A 16,973-nucleotide genomic window follows, 5' to 3' on the forward strand; every position below is an offset into this window, starting at 1 on the left:
AAGTATTTATCTAAAATATTTATAGTTAATTTGTCTCAAGTAGAAGCATAAACAAATACAAACGAAAATCGCGCGCAACTTAAAATCTAAATCAACAAATGATAGGAAAAATCATATTAGTTACTAATTAATAAAAAGTTAAAACTATGAATAATAATTAAATTTTATTATGTTAATAAACTTGAATGAATAATTAACAGAAATCGAAAGAGTTTGTTACTGCCAACTGGTTAAATTAGCCATCCAATTAAACGCCTAGTCTCTTTAATAAAGGTGGCACAGTACTTTAGGTGGCTAGGTGTTTAATTGGATGGATAATTAAGCTAGTTGCCTGCGACATATATATGTATCTCTAAAATGTTCTTTTTTTTTCAAAAAATATCTAGGAATTATTTCTATGAATGCTTTATAAAGGCATAATATATTATTGCATTAACTGCCATTTTAAGTGATTATATTTTCCTTTCAAGAACCTCAATATATATATTTTTAAATGACCCTTTAATATTATTTTACAGATATCAAATGGAGGAACTGGAATTGTTAATTAATAACTTTGATATCACTAAATTTGATATTAAAACAGATCACTGGGTACATGTAGTTCACATTATAAATCCTCATAATTTTTATGTTCGTCCCACCAAATATAATGCATTTATTCAAAAGTTAGAATTAATTAAACCAACAATTAAACCAAGCTCTGTAAGTGAACATGATTTTGTAATTTATAATATGGACCAGAAAGGTCAAGAAGCAAAATATGCCAGAGGAAAAATATTCAATGGAAGTAATGAAAATTGTGACAAATTTAACATATTTGCACTTGACTATGGATACTTTCACAGGTCAGTCCCAAAAGAACATTTATGGCAATGTAATCAAAATTTGTCCAAAATTCCACCTTTAGCATTATTCTGTCAACTTGCAAATTGTGCTGCATTAGGTGGTAATGATTGGTCCGAAGAATCTATAGATGCATTCAAATATTATGTTAAAAATGAAAGGGCCAGAATGATCATAATAGACAAGACATTTGATAAGCTTGTTGTAGAGTTGATAAATTCTAATCCCAGTGACATTGCTACTTTGATGGCTTTGACTGGATATTCCACTTTGGGCTATGTTCATAATGCTATTAGTAGGATGCCTACAATAGTTCCAGAAAAATTATATTTCAAATTTAAAAATATTAATATCAATGAAATGTTACATGTAAGAGTACAAAGTGGTAGATCACTTAATGCGTTTTATGTGGCTGAAGTAAATGATTACCAAAATTATATAACAGAATATGATACAATAACATATTACACAAAAAAAGAACCTAAACTTATAAAAGAAAAATTCAAATTGAATACACCTATGTGTATTAAAAATGATTTAGGTAAATATGAAAGGGCAATAATTAAAGACATTATTGTTCCTGAAACAAAAGCTATAGTTAAACTTGTAGACTGGGGAAAAGAAGAACAAGGACATATAGCAAATATGAAACAAATACCTCAACAATACTTAAAATTACCTGTTGTAGCTATTTATTGCTCAGCTGAAGAAAAACAAGTATGGGACAATTCCCTGTATCGCTTTTTGTGCCCTGGGTTTGAATTTCTTATTCAAATTAAACAGCTGGGGAAAGGGTTTGAATCTCCAAATATAGTTAAAATAATACCATTACATGGCACTTCATAAAAGATACTTCGGTATTAGAATAGAGAAAATACTTATTAATTATTATTTTAGAATATTTATGTTTAACTTAAATGATTTTATATATAATACTTTATGCAATAATATATAATAAATATCCAATAATATTATAAAATATATTAATTAATGTTATAAATGTTTATGTACACAATGGTTATAAAAAAAATTAAATAACCTGTTACATTATGTAAACCTTGAATTGATTATCTTATTGCATTTGAGTTCCCCTCGCTATCTCACTGTATAGAATATAATATACTAAGATATGTCATCTGTGCACTCACGAGGGTCGCGCCTTATGTATACTGTAAATAACATATTTTACAAACTCTGAACTGTATTAGTTTCCTACTTTTTTTATTTGTGTATAGATAGACTAGATAGACTGTTTAGGCTGGGGCGTCGAAAAAAGTAGTGGCAAACTCTTAGTACACTAGTAAAATAGTATGTAATTTCGGGAGTGACAAGAATAGCTTTCACATACACTTAGGTCTATCTAGACATAAATAATTTAAGGAGACACATCAAATACCAATACTCTTTAGAAACTGACACTTGTGTATTACTTTTGACTAGTTTTAATACTTTTAATTAAATTATTTAGTATGTATACCATATTCATATTCATGTCGTTTTACAAAATATGTTATTATTATTGAATATTATTAATACCAATACAAAAATCATATTAAATATTAATGCAATTGGTACATTCGAATCTGAAGGAAGTCAGAAAAGAGTTTAAATATAATTAATTCAGAAAACCATTAACATATTATAAAAGTACAAAATTGTATGTTTTATAAATTCCAACATCTGCCAATAACTCTGTATAGTTGCATATTTTGTAAATGTTAATAAAAACTACTTAATTCGAAAACTCAATAAATAGTTTTATGTATCTACGAAATATAATAAATGAATTATTAATATTTAATATTTTAGTTTTAATATACAATTACTACGAAGCTGAGCTCCATTCAAAACAATTTATTGAAATAGGATTTAATATTATGAACTGAAAAAAAATTTAATAAACAATTTATTATTCTAACAAGATAAATAAAAAATCCATAAAATTTTATTTGTTGAAACTCATATGATTTTCATTTAAATTTACCTAACCTTCATTAAGTCAATGTATGGAGAACCATAGAAAAGAGAGTGATTTTATTAAAACAATGAGACATCTGCAGTTTTATTAGAGTAACTAACTGCCTTTGTTACTAATTAGAAATGTAGTGATCTGACTTTCGATGCAAATATGGCAAAAACAATTATTTATTGAGGATAACATTTGTTATCAATTAATACTTTCGGTCCTACATATACGGCTAGTTCGGGTACATCTTGATGATTATTTATAAGTATAGATTAAAACTTTTATTCGACAATTTAATTAGTAATTTCATAATCAAATAAATAGTTGATTCATATTTGTTTGTACTTGGAACATTTTATTATATATTATTCTATTTATTAATGGCGCCTTCTGCTTGTCAGCTTCCGGCGCAATTAATAAATAGTGCTTATTGTTATTTATATTTTCTCAAATTATGTCGATTAATCAATGATATAATAATTTTGTTTTATTATGTATACTGTAAGGATTAAGCTACTAGAATCTTATTTTACTGATCTGGCTAGGTTATCTGCTGCTTATCAACTTCTGGTGTAATATATTAATCTTTAATATTTAATGTTACATAATCCTGTATTATTAAATAATATTTGTCCGTAAATAATCATTAGAATAATTAAGATAAAATATGTTTAATATTATCTTTTAAGTTTACGAATTTAGTATTAAATTAGGTCAAGATGTTTTTGTATAAATACCACCAGTTTAAATATATCGGGCATTGGTATTGTAACCGTTGTAACGAGCATTACAAGAGTTTTCTTATATAACGTATCGTCATTTTCGCCGCCACCCTGGTAACCCACCTTCTATACATTATTTCAAATATATTTTTACTAGATTTTGTTTCCCAGAGGCACAGCAAAGCTATTGGCCAAAGGGTTTATTAGAAAAATCTTGGAACAATTAAATTATTTGTCTTTCTATTTAATTGAGCAGGTGTGGCAATAAGATTGGCAGTCTATATATGATCTTCGAACTGAAAGACTTAGAGGATGCAACCATGTAAGAATTTGAAATCTAACAAAGTTTTTTGATTGTTTTCTTCGTATCAAATGGACAGTTTTCAAATGTAGCTAAAGGATTTCCTAAGCGATGAAGACAAGAAGATTTTTCAGCCCTGATCTCACAGTTATTTCCAAAAAATGTACAAGGCTGCCTGGGTAGGTTATTATAAAATTCCACAAAACATATATACTTCTATATGTATTCCAGTAAAAAGAGTGAGCCCCAAGCACAAGGAACATAACAACTTAATTTTCAAGATTTGTAGTTCACAATAACATGTGCTATTGCTGGAATGAACCCTCTTGTTTTCTACAATTTCTCCAACACAGGTTTGGGGGATACAAATGGCAGTATTTTATCCACCCATGCCAATTTTCTCATGATATTTTTCTTCACCACCAAGCATGATTTGATAATAATGATTTTAAATATGCAAATTGGCACATGAAAATTCAGTGGTGCTATTCAAGTTCAATGTAGGAATCATCTCAAACATTTAGCCACCGGGCCACTTACCACACATTGAAAATGAAGGTGATAAAAGATGGTTAGTATTTTATACAGTACTGATGCCTATGGGCAGTGGTGGCCACTTTAGGAGGCCCATTTACCTATCTAAATATGAGTGGTATATAAGGAAAATTTTAAAAGTTAAAACAAAAGACTGCATATGGATTCTGGAAACTACTCCTTCCTTATTGACTTTATAAAAACCTCTCACATCAACAATAAGCCACAATTTTCAGGTGACTCCATAGCTTTCACATTCTTAGATCATTACACATAATAAACATATTCTAATCCTTATTTAAATAAGTAACATAACAGCCAGGGATGAAAGCAACAGCAACAAAACATCTTTCAAGTGTCAAACTATACGGTGTCGATCATGGTTTTGAGTGTTCTGTTCTGACGTCTCTCATTTTTATTTGTATTCGCACGTGACATTGGCGAAATAATCTGTGCCCTCTTGGCACAAATAAAAACCAAAACAAAAAAATATTTATGTTTGTAGGTAATATTAAACAATATGAAATGGATAAAATATATTATTTTGATATTTATTGACAGATATCTTAATTAAATAATAATATATTTAGTTATCATCATTAAAAAAGTTACTCAATAGAGGCACACCTGACTTCTTGTCTAATTTTCTCAATTTAATTTATATAAATGCCTGAAATAAATCTACAATCATTCGGAATACGAGATAATTAATTTTACACTGCCTTATTACTTTCACTAAGTATAGCACTACTGTATAATAAAACGTAGTGTATAAATGTTTTCTCTTTATTGCGTAGTTAAACTATGCATTACACATAAAGTGAGCAATACTTTGATGTTTATAATATGTATTATGATAATTGTTTGGCGAATATACTAAATTATTTTTATGGATAAACGCACTTATTACTGTTTGAAATTAAAAAAATGTTTTATTAAAATGCAAATGCATTTCCTAGCAACACCGTGCTTCAAGTATTGATCGAATCCTATAAATTATTAGTTATTCAAAACGGCAGGGTGCTTACTGCTTACAAACAAATAAACATATTGATAAATTACTATTGTGGTAACTGAAACATAGGTGTGCATTTGAATAATAGAACGAGTAATATTAAGAAAAAACTAAATAAACCATTTCCCTTTATTGATTTACTTATTGTAATGGGGTTTATAGACAATATTAGCTTCAATAAAACAAAATAATTATTTGAGCGTAGCGTAACAATTGGCAAGGAAATTAATTAAGAAGTAAATTATATATTTGCCTTGGCGAAAATGTGGGTAACATCTTCTAACATAATATTTGTGTACTTATGTGTTTTGTGTTGTTGCGTTAGGTATTAACCAGGCACTTTGATGTATTTGTTTAAAGAGTGTGCTCTTAGATTTTTTTTTTACGTAATCTGAGAGTGTACTTAAATAATGTATGCAAAACAAACATCTAAAGCTTTATTTCTATATGCGGCGAATTATTTTTGAGCTAATATTGTTTTATTAGATATATATTCTTTCCTGTAGAGTACTGTTTTACGCATGTATTTATTATATAAAAACCCTTGTTGTAAATTATTTTATTAATGTCCTTGCACTTTTAATATAATTGTAAAATATATTTTGCTATGTGCCGGATAAATGAAACATTACTAATGAATGAGTTATATGTTTTTATAATCTATCTTGGTGTTCTTAAATGTCGTGTGCTATAAATAAAATTGAAGCTACCAAATATGAATTAACATTTCAGATATTAATTTCGAGATTGATCATGTTGATATTTGATTACTAGAAAATATTTGGTAGCTAACCATGATTCGTTGTGATGTTTTGATACATTAAGATATTTTTATATTATCTTTGTTTGCTCTAGACTAAAATGGAAGAAATCGAAAGCATAGTACCGCCGGACCTACCAACCAATTCTTTTGATACGGATTTAATCCATTTGGTAGAATTGACTCACATTTTAAATCCATTCAACTTTTACGTTCGGCCTATAAAATATAAATCTATCATCCAAGACTGGGAATCCATGGAAACTAAAATCAAGCCAGCAAGATTCAACATACAAGATTTGGTAATATTTAATTTGGGTTATTCACGTGGTGGTCGTAAGTACATAAGAGGACGAATAACTCGTATATCAAAAGTTGATAAATTCCTAATGTACGATGTGTTTGCGATTGATTATGGTTTTAAAGAAAAATCAATCCCATACGAATACGTATGGGAATGCTCACAAGAATTGGCAAATATACCACCACTAGCTTATAATTGTCGGCTCGCTAACTGTTACCCGATGGAGGCCCAAGGTTTTACGTCTGACACAAACGATGCTATTAAAGATTATATTGGAAACGAACCTGCGAAAATTAAATTTTTAGGCAAGAAACCAAATAAGATTCTGGTTGACTTAGTAAATTCTAAAAAAGAAAACATTGCGATACTGCTAGCTATCGACGGCTATTCAACAATAGGTCTTTCTTCTGAGGAAATGGCTAGAAATCCTGTTATACGTGGCAAAAGAATTTATTTTTATTTCAAAGAGCTTAGGATTGGTGAAACACTACACGTGAGGGTTCAATCAGGCAATTCTCTCAACGGATTCTATGTTGCCAAAGTTAGTGACTACCATAAATACCTTCAAGAAATTGATATCGTATCATTTTACGCCAGAAGAGAATCTTCGCTTTTGCCCCTGCATTTAGTTGCGGGACGTTTAGTATGTGTAAAAATTAATAGAGAAAATAAATACGAAAGAGCTTTTATCAAAAAAGTTACAAAGCCCAATGTAAGTGCTATCGTACAACTCGTAGATTGGGGCAGAGATGAGGAATTTCATATAGAAAAAATGAAATATATGCACCCACATTGCTTGAGGACACCAGTCCTTTCGATTTATTGCAAATGTGAAGAGAATCAAGCTTGGGATAACGGATTGGACTCTTTTTTGACTCCGGGATATGAATTTAATATAACAATTAAAAGTCTAGGACATAATTTCAAATATCCTAACAAAGTTGATATTTTCGCTCTGGCGAATGATGATGCCAGAGCTGTACTAGATAACATTTTTGGCGAGTAATAATATTTGACATTATCATCTTTAGTTTTAGTAAAGTTTTATCATATAATAATTAAGCTAGTACGCAATGTTATATAACACACATACAGTACTTATTTATATTTTTTAGTTTAAGTAACCTTCATGTATATATTTATAGTGTAAGTTTCATAATGTTTCTTTATTAACCGATGATATTTGTACATATTTTTCATTCAATTATTGTAACATATATACTATCATAATTAAAAAAAAAAATGATTATTTTAAAATTAGTAATGTATTTCGTCATTCCATTAACGCAATTTTAATTCTAATTTTAATATAAGTATTCTAATTGATGATTTAGAGGTTTTCCTGAAATGTGAAAAAGTTGATATTTCCGCTCTGGCTGTACCAGTCAATAATGATGATGCCAGAGCTGTACCAGATAACATTTTTGACGAGTAACATTATATGACATTATCTTCATTGGTTTTAGTAAAGTTTTATCATATAATAATTAAGCTAGTGCGCAATATTATATGACATACCTACAGTACTTATTTATATTTTTTAGTGTAAGTTTCATAATGTTTATTTGTTAACCGATGATATTTGTATATATTTTTCATTCAATTATTGTAACATATAAACTAGCATAATTAAAAAAAAAAGAACGATCATTTTAAAATTAGTAATGTATTTCATCATTCCATTAACGCAATTATTTAAATTCCCAATTTTAACTCTAATTGTACTGTATGTATTCTAATTGTGATTTAGAGGTTTTCCATAAACGTGAAAAAGGCGCTTTTTCACATTTAAGCTTGTGAGGATCATTTTGGAATGAGATTTTTTAATGAAAAACTAAAAATATTATAGTAACATTTTATCTGCATAACATAGTCAAATTAAGGTCAATTTGTAAATTAATTTTACAGAAGAGAATAGAGTGATGAACAATAACCATAAACGTAGCGGATTTATCTAAATATTAAATTTCGAAGGATATTTAATGAATACGTTATATTTTTATTTATTTAAAAAATGCATTGTGTAGTGCAAAATTGTATAAAATCAAACTAAATCCTTATATTAAGTTTTACACGTGATCGTATTTTTATGCTAATAATAACCATAATAATTTTCTTTCATTTTACGTTTGAATTATGTAAAATATTCTTATTTTATTCTTATCGCACCGTTGATTATTAATAAAATAAATATATTTTTTTAAGCGTGTTATAGGTTCGTTCCACTTGATATTTTCGGTAAATAGGGATATTTTATCTAAATATTATACTTGTTCCAATGTTACACATATAACTTTATTACACTTTTGAGAACAACCTTACATTAAAATATTGTGATTGTGTTAAATATACAACTCATCCAGGGTTGTATATTTAGTTACCTAAAAATGTAGTCATATTTTTAAATTCATGCCCCAATAAAAGATTGAAAATATTTATATATTTAGGTAAGGTGTAAAATACTTCCAGAAAGAAGTAGTTGCATGAAAATATTAATATTTTTTACTAGCGACCCACTTCAGCTTTGCACGGGTGCAATTTATTAATAATGTAAATGATATGATTAAAAAATAATTTAGTTCTGGAGAGTACTACCCTACTACTTACAAACAATTAAATATTACCTTCTTATATTTTTAACGTAGAGAATTCTACTTTGATAATGGTAAAAGTTTATTTTTTTGCCAGATTGTATACCTTAAATTTGAAATCAGACGACTATAGTCTAGATAATTAAAGATGAGAATGTTGTGTATATATTGATATAAATAGTAATTGTAGAATAAGTATCTACAAAATGTTTAACTTTAAAGATAAACATACAAACAAAATTTCTTACTTTTTGGCCAAGAAAATTAGCAGGTGTAGGCCGAACAAATAAACCATTTTTATTATAATCATATGAATGGTTTAGAAACTAGGAAACTGTTTAAACCCTAGGGACAAAAATATGACAAGAAACATATTAATCTATAAAAAGAAAATTAAATAAATGTTTTATCTCATTACTTTTTTTATTAAGTTCCTATCCTATGTATTAATTTATATTGTGTATAATTATACAAACTGTTAGATGTGCAGCCCCTAAAGAAATAGAAAAGAAAGCATAAGTGACATCACTCAAGATACTGTTTGCTTTGCATTTTAAAGTGTTTATAAGTTTTTGCTAATGATGATAAGTGACCTGAAGTTGTAAGTTATTATGGTCTTTTTTAACAATAAAATGAAACCTTTTTCAAAAGTATTTAAGAGAATTTCAAGCTAAAGGCATAAATTGAAAGCCTAGCTTAATAGTACAAACCTAAAAGGTCAGAAATCAATATACATATATTCCACAAGTTTTAAAAGCTGGCATTCAATATTGAGTTAGTATATTGTTAAACTGTAAATCTCTTATAATCACTTCTTCCATACTGAGCCTACAAAGTAGAATTAAAATTTAGATTTGAATTTAGAGAACATGGAGTAAGAATTAATAGTCTTATAAGGATAAATTGTCCATAAAAACATACCTCAAAAAGTAAGTAAAATCTATTAGACATTATTTTTATTTATATCTAATAAATTACAATCAATCACACTGACACATTTACAAAATAATAAAAAAATAAATAAGTCATAGTCTCAACTATGTATCATTAAAATTAATAAATTTATATTATTCAAAATACCAGCTCTGATATAATATTAATCTTGATTATTTGGTTGAAATATTTACTTGGTGGTAGGGCATTGTGTGGGTACCACTCGTTTATTACTTATTCTACCGGCAAACAGCTATACTTGGTTTTAAAGGTTGCACAAAGGATAACATCTTAGCTCCCAGGATTGGTGGGTCATTGGCGATGCTGGAATGTTTAAAATTTCTTGTAAGCAATGTGCCCAGCCCACTCCCACTTAAGTGTGGCAATTCTTCGGGCATGTCGGTGACCTTAGTTCTTCTGCAGATCTCCTCATTTCTGATTCGATCTCGCAGAGAAAGTCCGAGCATAGCCCTCTCCATTGCCCTTTGGGTGACCTTGAGCCTTCTTATGAGGCCCATTGTGAAGGACCACGTTTCAACGCCGTAAGTCAACACTGACAACACAACACTGGTCAAAGCCTTTTGTCTTGAGACACTGCGGTATATGGGATGAGAAGATTTTTCGTAGCTTCCCAAACGCTGCCCAGCCGAGTTGGATTCGATGGTTATCCTCTTTTTCGAAGTTGGACTTACCTAATTGGATCGTTTGTCCCAGGTATATGTAGTCATCGACAACTTCGAGTGTAGATTCTCCGATTTTTATGGGAGTGGGCACAACATGGATGTTCCACATAATCTTCGTCTTCTCCATGTTCATTTTAAGACCCGCTCGTTCGGAGGCATTGCCGAGATCATCGAGCATTTTGGTTAGGTCTTCCATGGTTTCAGCCATGACTACTATGTCGTCAGCAAACCGAAGGTGAGTGATGTACTCACCGTTAATCTTAATGCCAGATCCTTTCCAGTCCAGAAGCTTGAAAACATCTTCTAAAGCAGCGGTGAACAGTTTCGGAGAAATAATGTCTCCCTGTCTCACTCCTCGCTGCAGCTGGATAGGTTTCGAGTTCTGATCCTGTAGTCGGACTGACATAGAGGCGTTTTCGTACAAACATTTCAGCACTTCGATGTACCGATAATCAATTTGGCACCTCTGGAGAGACAGTAGCACAGCCTAAGTCTCGATTGAATCAAAAGCTTTATCATAGTCCACAAACGCTAAGCATAATGGCAAGTTGTACTCTTCGACCATCTGTATAACCTGCCGCAGCGTATGTATGTGATCTATGGTACTGAAGCCTTTACGGAAACCGGCCTGTTCGGGTAGATGAAAGTCGTCAAATTTGCGTGCGAGACGATTCGTAATGACTCTACGATGACGATAACTGACGAAAACAACTTATACACGTGGCTCAGAAGTGAGATAGGTCTGTAATTCTTCAGTAGGGTGTTATCGCCCTTTTTAAAAAAGAGCACCACCAACTTTCTGTTCCACTTAAAAAGTTCTTAAAGGGCTTTTAAAATCGGCTTTCCACCTGCCTTCAGCACCTCAGCCGTAATTCCATCATCACCCGTCGCCTTGTTATTCTTAAGCTGTTTGAAAGCCATACTAATCTCGCATAGACTGACGTCAGGGATATCTTCGGTATAGTGTCGGGTTAATCTGGCTCTGGGGTCTTTCTCCAGATATGTGAATATATGTCCGTAGAACTTCTCAACCTCTCTCAAAAGTTCAGGCCTGGACGATACATCGGTCTTCAGTTTCGTCAGCTGGCTTTGCCCGATAGACAGATCTCTTGCGAACATCTTAGAGCCCTTGTTCCGCTCTATAGCCTCTTTAATACGGTTAATATTAAATTGGCGTAGGTCGCGAGTCGGAAACTTTGAGATCTGCTTATTTAGCTGCCGGTACTTGGACGCATCATCTGAAGACTGCAGAATGATATTGCGTCTGTCCACCATCAGCTTTAGAGTAACGTCCGAGAGTTTTTGGTTCTGTTTGTACGACGGATCTTGAAATACTTAGACCCGATCATATGGAGAGTTTCCACGAATATGTCATGTATTCATCCACGTCAACGCAGTTTTCCAGGCATTCGAAGCGATTGTGGTGTTCCAGCTGAACACTATCGGGGTTTTAGATGTTGATGGGTACAGGACGGAGCGTTGACTTCATCAGTCGAGACCTCTCGAGCTTGATATTCAGATTCAATGTGCCTCTTACCATCCGGCGATCACTTCCAGTTTTGACCGCGTTGATCACAGATACATTATTAAATATCTACTTCCTCATCGACATGATGAAGTCAATCTCATTTTTATTTACACCATCAGGACTCATCCAGGTCCATTTTCTGTGCTCATGCTTTTTGAAGAAGGAGTTCAACAAATAGAGTCACATTTTCTGTCTCCCACAACCACTCTGTGGAACCAGCTTTCGCCAGCGGTTTTTCCGAATCGATACGACTTAGGAACATTCAAGAAAAAAAAGAAGAAAAATCAAAGCTGAGCTGGCTTAACAAAAATCTGATTGGTTTGGTACTCAAAATTAGAAGAACATCGATAACTTCTATGACGTCATGACCTGACTTTTATTAGCGTATATTGTATGATTTTTTTTTTAAAATAGTAAACTCAATTGTAATTTAGAATAAAGGAAAACCTTTTTAAGAGATTTTGTGTTCATATATTTTAACCTTTATAAAATTGAATTGGACATAATTTAAAGTTAAGCAATAAAATAAAATTAATACTTATTGCCAAATTGCGCTTATTTAAATTGAATTATTAATTGTAGATACATTGATTATAAACTGTAGCATTATTTTTATCTTCTAATATTATGAATATTACTGCTATCAACACTCTTTAAATTTTTTGTACCTTTTAGCAAACTTCTCTAACCTAGCAACACTTCGTTTCATTTATTGATCGCGCGGCGCGCCTTCCGCGCTATACAATCTAAAGAAGTTAAAGTTATTACCTCGGTAATTGTTAAAATATAACAATATTCTGAAATAATTCTTTTCACATTTATTGTTTTGTAGTCAATAACAATAATAAAATGAAATTATACTTACAATACTTACGTCTAGCATAATAATTTTCAAATAAATCAATTATATAACAATTTATTCTATCTATTGCATTGGCGAAAATTGTGGTAATTGTTTTAAGATAGAAATTAATAAGTGTATTTGTTTTTGTGGCGTTTATTAACCGGGTACATTGTTGTTTTTATTTGTTTATTGGTGTAATAAAATATATTTATTTGTCTGAATTAAAAATATAATATATATACCTTTACTTCTGCGGCGAATTATTTTTATTTAAATATTTAAAATTTCGCTTTGTTATGTGTGGCAGTTTTACGCATGTATTAATTGTATAAAACCTTATAATTTACATTACTTTTATTTATGTCCTTGTACTTTTAATAATGTATCAGATTATTTTCTTCTTGGATATTTTTAATTTATATACAAATATTATGTTGTTATGGCAAGGCTAAATCATACCTTATTATCTAAGATTAAGTTATATTTTTCTATTAGCTGGCTTATTGGTGTTATTAAATGTTGTGTACCACGAATTACAAGCTATCAAATAGTTTTAGTGTCTTCTAGATATACTTATTATGTTGACATTTGATTTCCGAAAAAAAAAATGTTTGGTAGCTTAGATATTTTTAAACATTTTGATAAATTAATATGGAATATGATGTACATTCGATATTATCTTTAATGCATTGTTTATTTACTCTAGACTAAAATGGAAGAAATCGAAAGACTAGTAGCGAAAATGTCAATCAGTTCTTTTGAGGTGGAGTCCATGCATTTAGTAGAAGTAACTCATGTTATCAATCCATTAAACTTTTACGTTCGTCCGATGAAGTATAGACCCATAATTCAAGTGATGGAGTACGTGGAACCAAAAACCAACACGAAAAGTTTCAATGTTCAAGATATGGTCATATTTAATGTGGCTTATTCATGTGGAGGTCGTAAGTACATAAGGGGACGAGTAACTCGTATATCACAAATTGAGAGTTTCCTGGCGTGTGATGTATTCGCAATTGATTACGGTTTTACGGAAAAACTAATCCCCATTGAATATATGTGGGAATGCCCACTACAATTGGGACATATACCACCACTGGCTTGTGATTGTCAACTAGCTAATTGTTACCCTCTGGATCTCGAAGGATTTTCGTCGGATACAATTGATGCGTTTAAATATTACGCTGGAAACGAACCTGTTCAAATAAAAGTTTTAAGCAAAAAACCTAACAGGGTTCTGGTTGAGTTAGTAAATTCTGCTATAGAGAGCATTTCGACGCTGCTTGCTATGCACGGATATATAACATTAGGTCACTTTTGTGATGCCGTGGCTTGGAATCCTATTGTGGGTGGAAAGAGTATTTATTTTAATTTCAAAGAGCTCTCGGTTGGGGAAACGTTACATGTGAGGGTTCAGTCGGGGGATTCACTGAATGGGTTTAATGTTGTCGAAGTAAGCGACTACAATAAGCACCTTGAAGAAATTGGTGCCATAACATTTTACGCAAAGAAGGATTTTTATCTTTCGCCTTTACACTTCGTTCCAGGGAGATTAGTCTGTGTCAAAAACGATCGGGAGAATATATTCGAAAGGGCATTCATTAAGAAGGTGACAAGACCTTATAAAAAGGCTATTGTGCAGCTCGTAGATTGGGGAAGAGATGAAGAGTATCATATTGGAAAAATGAAATATATGCCTGCACAATGCTTGAAGTCACCGGTTGTGTCTTTATTATGCAAATCTGATGAGAGTCAAGCCTGGGATAATGGTCTAGACCGTTTTTTGACGCCTGGCTTTGAGTTTAATATTACAATTAAAAGTCTAGGATACCAGTTCGAATATCCTAACACGGTTGATATATCTCCTCTGGTAATACCAGTTAATGATGATGATGAGGCCAGAGCTTTACCAGCTTAATCTGAGCGAATATTGTTATAATATATTGTATAATTTATTCTTAACGTAGAATATCATGATATAAATGATGATAAAATAGTGTCGCCAGTATACAATATCATTAAACAATGTAATACATTTAATCCCAATTCTTAGCTTAACTATGTAATCATGTTTATAATATTTTTACTATAAGTTTCAAAACGTGTCTATGTTAACCAAATATTTCAAATTTCATTATTATTTTTAACTAAAATTATGGGCTAATATGAAACAAAATAATGATATAATAAATTACAAAAAAAAAATTTTCAAAGTTATAAAGGTCTAAATCTAAGAGCAATTAACTTTTAATAAATAATAGAAGATATATAGTGTATTCATTTTATAAAATAAGCTTTCGATTATTTTTGTTCCTATCCCCTATTCCAGTTCCAACTAAGAGGTTATTTTTCCTAAATTTTGCGAAAAAAGAGTTGATAAAGTATCAAATAAATTTTGAGTTTATTTGTAATCTATTAATTATATAATAATAACGTATCCTACATCTGATTTGTTAACAAGTTTCTACCTAGTAAATTTGATTATTTAATATTCAATGTATTATAATAATTTCTCTAGTGAGTAGGTTACGTATACTGTATTCCAACCATAACATGAAAAATGCAAAATAATCAATATTTGACAGCAAATTGATGCGATATCATTGTTCAAACAACGTTTCAGCCAAGATGAAAATCTTAAATACCGTAATGTTCGAATTAAAATACGAGGGAGAATCGAAAAGTTCCTAGAATTACTGTTAAAGATATATTATACAGTATAAGAGAATTCTAACGATATATTTAGTTTTTAATTTTTATATCCTATTTCGAAATAGAAATAATAAAACCATATATTTGTTATGGAATCAAGAAAAAAATATTGACACAAAAATAAATCAATCATTATTAAAGCCTCGAAAAATATGGTCAAGGTTAACGAAGGCAGTACTTTGCATTGCAACTTCCAATCGATAAGTCTAACAACTTGAAATTTTTTAATGGGTAAAGAGGATGGTCGTGTTCACGTCATACCTTGTGTCTTCTTTAAAGAAGATCAAGTTTGATCGTGGGTTCACACCAAAGTTTTATGAAAATCTTATAATATTGAAACATTTAAAGATTATTTTGTGTAATTTATGAATGCATTCATCTTTATTTGCATACTTTGCCGACACTTCTAAGCCACAGTGTAAAAATACTTTGAATACTACCAAATTATAACTTTACTTTACCATGCGCGAGAAAACTTATTTAACAAAAGTCTTGGCTAAAAGAATCTAATTGACGATTCCACTGGGAAATTATGCTACCGAAAAAACATGTCAAAGTAATTTTACTTTTTTATTTCCTTCAGAAATAATATTAAAAATATCTTCTCATCAAGCAAATAGTGAACGTTTTGTTTGATGAGCTTACTATAAATTTAACTAATATCGAAAAGAACAATGTACTTATCGAGAGATATCTAAAAGAGCCTCATTAAAAAAATGGCTACTCTGTTAAATTTATATATCAAGAGCGTGCTTAAATATCAAGCAATTGCTAAAATATGGAATGGAATAATAAAAATAGAATAGCAGGTTGGCATATTAGAAGTTGGCAAATACCTGCAATCGGTTATAAGAAAAATAAAGCTCCTTCCAAATGTTGGCATGAACAGAGATATGTATCCAAGGTTGTACCAGATCTTAAAAAAATGTAAATGTACAACACCAGTTCCTATAGAAAGATTTACTTTTTTAGTGTTGGCAAATAATATTCGAAAGAAGAATCAAAGCTAGTTGGAAAATGTTGATTTAAAATTTCAACAAGTAAGCAATTATGTAAATGTTGTTTTATTTAATAACATTTCCAAAACGTCCTCCACAACCATGTCTTATTTTTACGTAATCTTAACGTTGTTAAAAAGCTTTTATAATTCTCATATTCGTTTGTCTTAACATGGACTTCGGATTGATAATACTCGATCTTCAGAGATTATAAGCTCAATTTCTTTGTATTAAAA

At 30.4% G+C, this 16,973-nt stretch overlaps 3 protein-coding genes across 4 annotated transcripts; all 3 read left to right on the top strand.

Moving 5' to 3' along the window:
• The first annotated feature begins 496 nt into the window (after nt 1–496).
• On the top strand, nt 497–1,692 carry LOC113404126 (uncharacterized). Its single transcript, XM_026644900.2, has one exon. It carries the CDS (start codon nt 526–528, stop codon nt 1,690–1,692), a length of 1,167 nt encoding a protein of 388 aa, XP_026500685.2. The 5' UTR covers nt 497–525.
• Nucleotides 1,693–6,128: 4,436 nt separating this feature from the next.
• On the top strand, nt 6,129–7,454 carry LOC113404093 (uncharacterized). Its single transcript, XM_026644854.2, has one exon. It carries the CDS (start codon nt 6,246–6,248, stop codon nt 7,452–7,454), a length of 1,209 nt encoding a protein of 402 aa, XP_026500639.2. The 5' UTR covers nt 6,129–6,245.
• A 5,501-nt stretch (nt 7,455–12,955) lies between these two features.
• Nucleotides 12,956–14,987, top strand: LOC113404154 (uncharacterized). Of its 2 annotated transcripts, none has more exons than XM_064220478.1 (2): nt 12,956–13,191; nt 13,734–14,987. In XM_064220478.1, exon 2 carries the CDS (start codon nt 13,740–13,742, stop codon nt 14,943–14,945), a length of 1,206 nt encoding a protein of 401 aa, XP_064076548.1. In that variant the 5' UTR covers nt 12,956–13,191; nt 13,734–13,739; the 3' UTR covers nt 14,946–14,987. The 2 variants fall into 2 exon arrangements, with proteins under 2 accessions (XP_064076548.1, XP_026500737.1); XM_026644952.2 differs by having other exon boundaries at nt 12,956–13,131.
• Nucleotides 14,988–16,973: the final 1,986 nt, after the last annotated feature.

Source organism: Vanessa tameamea, chromosome Z (assembly GCF_037043105.1).
Source record: "Vanessa tameamea isolate UH-Manoa-2023 chromosome Z, ilVanTame1 primary haplotype, whole genome shotgun sequence".
In the NCBI taxonomy this organism is placed as follows: domain Eukaryota; kingdom Metazoa; phylum Arthropoda; class Insecta; order Lepidoptera; family Nymphalidae; genus Vanessa; species Vanessa tameamea.